Raw genomic sequence first — 7,995 nt, 5'->3', positions numbered from 1 at the left:
CACACCAGTTTTTTTGTTCATTGTTTCCCTGACTTTAAATCTAGGACGTGGTACAACCCAGCTGTGCAAGTCATTGTCTGGTGAACTAGCTTCTCACAGAGCAAGGGGAACAAAACTCCCTCCCTCCAACAAACTGCCAGGAGTGTTACAAGGTGATTGCCTAGTGAGAAGCCATCGGAGCCACCACACGCACAAACCTGTTCAGGCTAGTCCGTGTCGAACTTTGCCTCTGCTCAAATCATCAACAGAATCTAGAATTAAGTGAGATGAACACAGTTGGGAATATTGAAAAAAAAAAGGCATTTCTATTTTTCATACAACATCTTAACTCTGATTGAATAGTCATAATCTCTCTGTCAAGCTGCTTCCTTTTTTTTTTTCCCTGATGTGACGGTCAAGGACTTTAAAAGATAGTAAATTAGACATAGGTTTTGGAACAATACGTTAAAATGCCAGAAGGGAAAGAAGACAACACGGGCTATAGATTAGGACAAAAGGCCAGTACTTGATAGGTGTTGCTTGAACATAAATCAACAATGAAAGGATATCAAGAGAACAGATGTGTTCAGTAGCGGCGGTGGCTTGCACAATTTCGTCTAACCTTGCAGCGGACGGATTTATTCCACCCACAGCATGGAAAATACATTCGACACTTTCCAGGCAGGGTATCTTCTCCCATCTCCGGGGAGCCCCAGCTCATTCCGGCCCCGTAAATCTCGGTGCCACCAGATCCGGCCGGGGACCCTCCGGTTCGGCAGCCGCAGGAGCCGCTGCAGAGGTCGGGAGCACGGAGACTGGGCGGCGGGGGCACAGCCCGGCTTAGGGCCTGGCCTCTTTCCAGCCACCCTCGGCACCTGCCCCGGTACCGCGCCCCGTGGGCCGCGGCACGGCTGCAGCCGGGCTCCGGGAGAGCCAGGGCCGGCGGGCGGGCTCCTGGCACCAAGGAGGCCGCCCGGAGGGGATCCCAGCGAGAGGCGGGGCCGGGCCGGCGGGAAGCCCGGGGGAGGCGCGGAAGAGGCCGGGTACAGCGCCGCGGGGAGCGCCCAGGGGCGGCCCCCTCACCGGGAGGCGATGGGCGGGGCGCCGGGAGGGGGCGGGGCGAGGCCGGGAGCCGGCTGCCGGCAGGGCGCAGGCGCGGTTGCCGGTATCCCATCAGTCTCCGCGGGCGGCGGGACGGGGCGCTGGGGTGGCGAGCCGAATATGTCGGAGAAGAAGCAGCCGGTGGACCTGGGGCTCCTGGAGGAGGACGATGAGTTTGAAGAGTTCCCAGCCGAAGGTGCCTAGCGGGGCGGGGACGGGAATGAGAGGCGGCGGGGGTGGCGGTGGCGGCGGTGGCGGTTCCGGCTGTAGGCCGCGGCCTGAGCCGGGCCGCTCGGGCGAGGCGAGGAGGAAGCGTGCGGCCTTCGGCGGGCGGGAGCGGCGACGGGGCTGGGGTGCGGTTTATCCGCGGGTCCCTGCCCGCAGAGCAGCCCTTAGGGTCTCTACGGTGGTGCGAGGCGTCTCCGCATGCACCGCCTCACCGGTACGGAAGCGGCTTTTTCCGGTACCCCTAGGCTCCTTTCTCCCCGCCCCGGTGTGGGGCTGCAGCCCCGTCACAGCCGGGGTCAAGGACGAACCTGCTGTCTGTGCCCAGCTGTGCTGGTTTCAGGGTGCTGGGCCCATCGCGCTCGAAGTGCTGTGTCATTGTGCGAGAGAGCTGGGAACAAGCGCGGGAGAAACTTGGTGCATCTCGGCTCTCGGCGTGAGAATCGCTTGGGAGAGGAAGGATGAGGGCTGGAGACCGGGTGTGAGGTGGAAATAGGTGTGAAGAGGAAATAACGTGCTCTGCAGTTATTCTGAATCTCAAATATTGAAGCCCAAATATTTATGTGTTGGTTTGCTTTTCATAGGTTCGAAAATATTGAATGAGGAAAAATAAATCTGAACTTCAATAAAACAACTCAATGTCCTTTTACAGATATAATCTTGAAAAGATTCCTATTAGGGCGTGATTATTTTTTCTATGTCCTTAATTCTGGGAGTTCTATCAATCTGTGGATAATGAGAAATTATATAAAACACGATAGATGAGATGTCAGATTTTTTTCCCTGTAATGTCTTCATTGTATGTGATTTTTATATGACCTTATAAGCCTTTGGTGTTTTGAATCCTTTGGTACGAGTAAAAAAATATTTTTGCACTTACTGATGCAAAAAGTTATTAATGTAGTTGAGATGATAGCTAAACTAAAGTGAAAAGGCTAGCTCTTCTTTTCCATATGTGCTTCCTAAACAGGCAGAAATGTTTATCTTATTTAATGTAAATTAAGTATTGGAGTAGGGATGAAGGAAGTCTTTGAAGCATGCTTCTGAACCGTGGATTGGTCAGAGCACTGAATTGCTGTTACAGAATGTGAAATCAAGTCACTAGTTGAATTTAGCTCTACTACTAAAATCAAGTACTGTGCAAACTTTCTGGGTAGAACAGAGATTTATTAAAGAGTGACCACAGTCAGACTTCTTGCTGATCTGTCTTGCAAAAAATAAGAACCTCTAAAGAGGCCCATTTAAATCTTCAAGAGAGATAATAGTGTTGAGAGGTTACAAAGAATATTCAGAACAATTTGGATGTTATCTTCAGTGCTTTGGAAAGAATTGTGATAAATATGTACTCAAACCCATACTAAATGTTGCTCTTTCCAATTAAAACATCACTTTCTATGCAGCAAGAAAAACTTCACATTTTATTACCCAAGTTTTATCCAAAGGAAATTAGGTAATGCAAACTTACGTTAAGTGATAAAAGGACTGGCTTTTGGGGAATTTCTTTTCTTCCAACTTAAAATTTTTCTTCAGTTTATCAAATCAAGTTTATGTATCATAAGCAGATGTGACCCATTTTTATAGGACACTTAATTTGAAATATAGCGTAAGTATAGCATGAGAGATTTTAAGTGTATGTGAATTGGTTGCTTGAGGACTTTTTGTACAGTGCTTTTCGGAATGTAAAATGTGATGTGTAAAATGATAGCATTTTAGGTTTTTTATCCTCTACACTAAAAACTGCTTTTGGTTTTCCTTTTCCAGGTGCAAAATATGGCAATCGGTGCCATCAGTCTAGCCATGACAAGTTTATAAAAATGTATTTTCTAATTTTGGTGTATGTTAGTAATACTTAATGGTAGTAGGCTTTCAGATGCTCTTAATATTTCAATCCCAGATAATGCTATATAATTTTTTTATTTAGTCACAGGCATATAATGTAGGAATTATAACTGTAGTGTGCAATTCTGGGCTACAGTGTCAACACACAGATACTGTAGAGTCTTGTAGCTACAGCAATGAGAATGTAATTTAGGCATTACTTTCACCCTCTCCCCTCACGGTGTGGAAGATGACATGGGCCTTTTTGGCTCTTTCTTCACTCACTCTGATTTGGAGCATGTTTTCACAATCTCTCCAACTGACCTTTTATGATTGAAGCTGCTGTTTGTTGTGCTGGATATGAGTTACTAGGATTTTATTTTATTTTATTTTTCAATTTGTAGATCTCTCTGAGATACTTATATTTAGTAGATAGAAAAGTTTGACTTTATGTGAATTTTAAGCTGTTTTGAGCTTTGTTTTTTGTATCTTTGAAATCTAGATCAATGATGAGTGGTAAAGCTTTTTTATTTTCACGCACAAAAAAAACCCCGTTGCATATAAATAGGCAAAGCTTATTGCAGATAGTTCTAAAATAAAAATATTTTCCTTTGAGCAACTAGCAGTATAACTAAATTAAAATAATATATATTTTTTTATACTGCATTTTTTCTTCACCTTTTCTTCCTAGTTCCTTCTTTTACTGTCTTTAGGGCCAGTAGAATTTTTATGCTCCTTTCATCTATTTCCATTATACAATTTATTTGTGTAGGGAAGTTTAATTGTAATGCCTTCTTCATGTGTGTGTCTTTAATCAGTTACAAATAGATTTTCTTGTCCTGCTGAATGCCAAATACTAATTTTGTTGCCTGTCGATCTTAGAAGAAGGAGGAGAAAATGCAAGGACCAGCCCTCAGTCTTATAAAGTTAGTTGTTTACTGTAAATGAGTTTCTAATCTTTTACCCTAGTAGCTTTTTTTTTGTTTCGCATACCTCCATCAATGTTTGTTACTTTGGGCCTTAGTCTGGATGGGCAGCGGATGGCTTACTGAATTGTAAGGGGAAGAATAGTGTTCTCTTTAAATATACTAACAGACTTCCAGAAATAAAAGGTCACAAGTGTCAAAATTGTGATACTACTTATTTTGTTAGTGTTAGAAAAAACTTGGTGTCTGTCAGTAAAACTGAGAAACTGCGTTCCTCAGTGAAGTAAGCTGAATTGTTTACTTGTTACAGTGATTCTGAGCCTTCCTGATTTTTCATTGCTGTTATTTTTCTAAACTAACTAGTTTGATCATAGGGTTTTTTTTGTGATGAAGCATTAAGTGGATGATCAGTAATTTGTCAAGGGCGATGTACCAGATTATAAGAAAAATAGAAACTAAGTTAGCAAGTGGACATTAGTATCTTGCCTCTGTAAGGAAACAGTTTTAAGAACCCAGAAGTAGCTGGTTATGGGTAGCAATTGCTGTCTGCAGATGCCTTTTTTCAATTTGCTTTTGCTTCTGCATCACAGATAAATTTTTGGCCTTTATCCATAGACTTTCAGCGTCTGATCAGAGTGAACTGAGGATCTGTGTATGTGTTTTGGCAATAGCATTCAACATATATTTACTTTTTTAATCAGAAGAAAAAGTCTTTAAATACAAACCTGGAATTGTACCCTTTTTGTTGAGCTTCTAGGTGTCAAGTTCTCAAGATTGCTTGCTTTTTACGGTGGTGCTACAGCCTGTCCATTTGTATGCAGAATGTCTCTGATGAATGTGTAATCCTGCAAGCCTTGATGTGAAGTGTGTAATGATTTTTTTTTTTTTACCAGGTTGCATTTTTACTACAATTTGAAAAAAATGTGGGGTTTTTAGATCTCTCTGTGCTTTTTGATCTTTTTGACCATGTAAACATTTAAATATGATCCAGACTTGTCTTTTAAAGACAGAAGTTTATTACCAGCTGAAGTCTACCTTGCCAGAGGCTGAGCTAATATGTCAATAAGACGTGGTACCAAAGTATGCAACATAAACATTTAGACCTCTTTTCCTGTCTTTAGATTGGACTGGTTTAGATGAAGATGAAGATGCGCATGTCTGGGAGGACAATTGGGATGATGACAATGTGGAAGATGATTTCTCCAATCAGTTAAGGTAACTTTATTTTTAACTTTCTGTTCTAGAAGATGGATACAATGTTTAAAATGGCATTGTTTAGTTAATATCTGAAAGTTTGAAATCTGCTTACTTTAAGAAATAGAGATCTGAAACTAAAATAAATTAGAGCTCTGCTGTGTGCTTTTCTATTGAAAGCCTTTCAAAACCAGAGTTAAGGGATTACAGCACAGTTTGAGGTACTGATCAGCATTTCATCTTTTAGTAATTCTACTGTGCACTCTGAAATATGCCTAATGGCATTGATGGGCTCAGGCTTTTGAGGTGTTACACAACTTAGTACAAAGATCTCTGCAAATCGTGGTACAGTTGTTCACACTTTTTCAATTTAACTCGAATAAATAATTTTCTAAGGACTTTCCTACATGTGTGTGAAAATTCTGAATTGTACTGCAAAGATTAATGGCAAGGGATATAAGTTACTCTCTTCTATATGATGTGGAATGCAAAATGTGTTACAATTTTTTTTCTGTACCTTCAAGTGGCATTGCTGTGTGTCCAAATGGACAAATTTTCCAGAGATCAGTTACCTGTATTAATGTTAAGGTTCCCTTCATGTGCGTTTATGCTGTTTATAGCAACAATAGCAAAGTAATTGTTCATCACATACTTTAAAAAAAGTGATTGCAGTTTGGATACCTCTAATCCAGTTGTTTAATCCTCTTTGCTTGTCAATTGTAGTTTCAGTTAATCCTTTACTGATGCGTAATTATAACTTAAATGGTTTCAAACATACATACAAAGTCACAATTTATAATTAATCCCTCAGTATGTTGCTTGAGGAGCAAACTATCTGTAATACAGCCTGGTTAAACAGTTCTGGGTTGATCTCCCTTGTACTCTGGTGAAAGCTATCCTTTGTGTAGAGGATGCAAAAATAGTCTTTGATGTAGTTGTTCCTTATAAGGGTGAAAGGGAGTTAAACTGCAATAAACAAGCAGATATGTAGTAAAACAGACTTTCAAGGGATAGAGTAATTCTTGGTAAACGTAGTTGATCTTGATAAAGCTTCAATAACTGTGCTTTAATTGTAGCCTGTAGTATTGGTAGCGCGTTAAAATGATAGTTTGCAATGTTGCTTTGTTGCAGCACGTTTTTATTTCATCTTTAGAAAGAAAATGCTGCGGTCTTCCACTTCTGAAATTCCACTACGTAAACTAACCTGAAATATTTTTAGATATTTGAACTACTGTATCTAGATACACGTATGCTAAGACTGGGAGATAAAACAAGATGTAGTTCTGACTGGTGTGTTTGGAGGCGGGTGAGAAGCAAAGTGGGGACAGGGCAGGAGCGATAATATTTGTGGTTGCTGACTTGCTGTACTGGCCACAACCAAGGGGGACAAAGCAATCCTTTTCCCTCAGAATTGTTCACTGGAAGGTGTATTGCACCGAGATTTAAAAATAGTGCACTCTGATATTTTTATTTAAAACAAGCAAAGAAAAAGCTAAAATTATTTTGGAGGTACATCCATTTAAATCGCTCAGATTAGTGAGCTCATTTGGTTTAAGGAAGTCTTGAGAGTAACTGGTGTAAGATAATACTTTGTTTTTTCTAGTGTGTCTGAAATTGCTGCAGGCTTACAGGTGCTGCTTTGCGCCGTATAGTTGTACTCCAGCCGTGGTGAATCAGAGAGCAGTAACTATGATTAAAACAACATATTTGAATTGTTCACTTAAAAGTAACTTCTAGTGATCTAAGATAGTAAGCTGAAGTTGAAGAACTGTAGAGTAAAGGAGGTTAACGTTATTGGTATGAACCAAAAAAGTATGACATGTTAATATTCTAAAATGATTGTATGTTGTGCAGTATATTTTTAAAAATTCAGTGTCTGACAGTATTTTATTTGTATGTTTTAATATACCTGTCTTTTTTTTCTATACAGAGCTGAATTAGAAAAACATGGATACAAGATGGAAACCTCATAGTTTTTGCTGAATATGGAGTGGTTTAACATTGAACTGTGGACAGACTGTATTGAGAAAAGAAGAAAAAGTGGAAAATGAGAAGACACACTTAGTTCATTATCTACTTGGATTTATTATTGTTTTGTATAAAAAATAAAGTTTTTAATCTTAGCCTAGTCATACATTCAGCCTCTGCTAAACTGGTAACTTGTATTTTGGTTCTGAAATGCATTGTGTGACAGAATTCATGGACTTACCTAGGAATGCTACTAGTGACCTGTCAGTTGCTGATGGTATTGCACCAGCTCCTGTCGTGGGGAGCCAAATAAGCATTGCCAGAATGAAGATGAGTGAAATTTTCTGTCATAGGGGATGTGGAGATATCAAAAAGAAATAAAATACTTATGTATTCTGATTAAAATGCAGCAGAAGTAGAAAGGCGTTTTGGGGAGTGATAAAGCTTATTTTGCCTCAAGATTTTATTTCTTAATAACTTGTGTTGTTTTTGTTAGTTATTTCATGTGGGTGCCAGTTTGATACCCTCCAAAGATAAAATGTACTTTAAAGTGCATCTTACAACACCAGAAATCCCAACTCACCAATCTCATCCTGTCATTTCTCAAGCCTCTTAAAGAAGAGACTGCTCTGGAGGTGAGAAGTTCTGTTCTCATGCTTATTTGAGCCTAGGAATCTCTACTGAAATTGCCTCCAATTTGCCAGTTACAGCAGTTCATCTGTATCACGCAAACATGCCTGCTGAGAACGGAAATCAAACTTCCAACTCATTTCATGAAAGCCAA

General features: G+C 40.5%; 1 protein-coding gene across 1 annotated transcript; it reads left to right on the top strand.

Moving 5' to 3' along the window:
• Positions 1-1,116: 1,116 nt before the first annotated feature.
• On the top strand, positions 1,117-7,377 carry SEM1 (SEM1 26S proteasome subunit). The gene is made up of 3 exons (XM_086742447.1): positions 1,117-1,276; positions 5,171-5,264; positions 7,174-7,377. Exons 1-3 carry the CDS (start codon positions 1,201-1,203, stop codon positions 7,214-7,216), a joined length of 213 nt encoding a protein of 70 aa, XP_086598573.1. The 5' UTR covers positions 1,117-1,200; the 3' UTR covers positions 7,217-7,377.
• Positions 7,378-7,995: the final 618 nt, after the last annotated feature.

Source organism: Chlamydotis macqueenii, chromosome 2 (assembly GCF_036417535.1).
Source record: "Chlamydotis macqueenii isolate bChlMac1 chromosome 2, bChlMac1.mat, whole genome shotgun sequence".
In the NCBI taxonomy this organism is placed as follows: domain Eukaryota; kingdom Metazoa; phylum Chordata; class Aves; order Otidiformes; family Otididae; genus Chlamydotis; species Chlamydotis macqueenii.
The sequence above is the reverse complement of the archived record's forward strand: the minus strand, read 5'-3'. Positions and strand labels throughout refer to the sequence as shown.

What these genes read in the sequence shown, in the direction of transcription:
- SEM1 (XM_086742447.1), top strand. Translation starts at nt 1,201, where the DNA reads ATGTCGGAGAAGAAGCAGCCGGTGGACCTGGGGCTCCTGGAGGAGGAC. An exon ending in TGAAGAGTTCCCAGCCGAAG is followed by an intron (nt 1,277 to 5,170) that starts GTGCCTAGCGGG and finishes TCCTGTCTTTAG; the next exon opens with ATTGGACTGGTTTAGATGAA. An exon ending in GATTTCTCCAATCAGTTAAG is followed by an intron (nt 5,265 to 7,173) that starts GTAACTTTATTT and finishes TTTTCTATACAG; the next exon opens with AGCTGAATTAGAAAAACATG.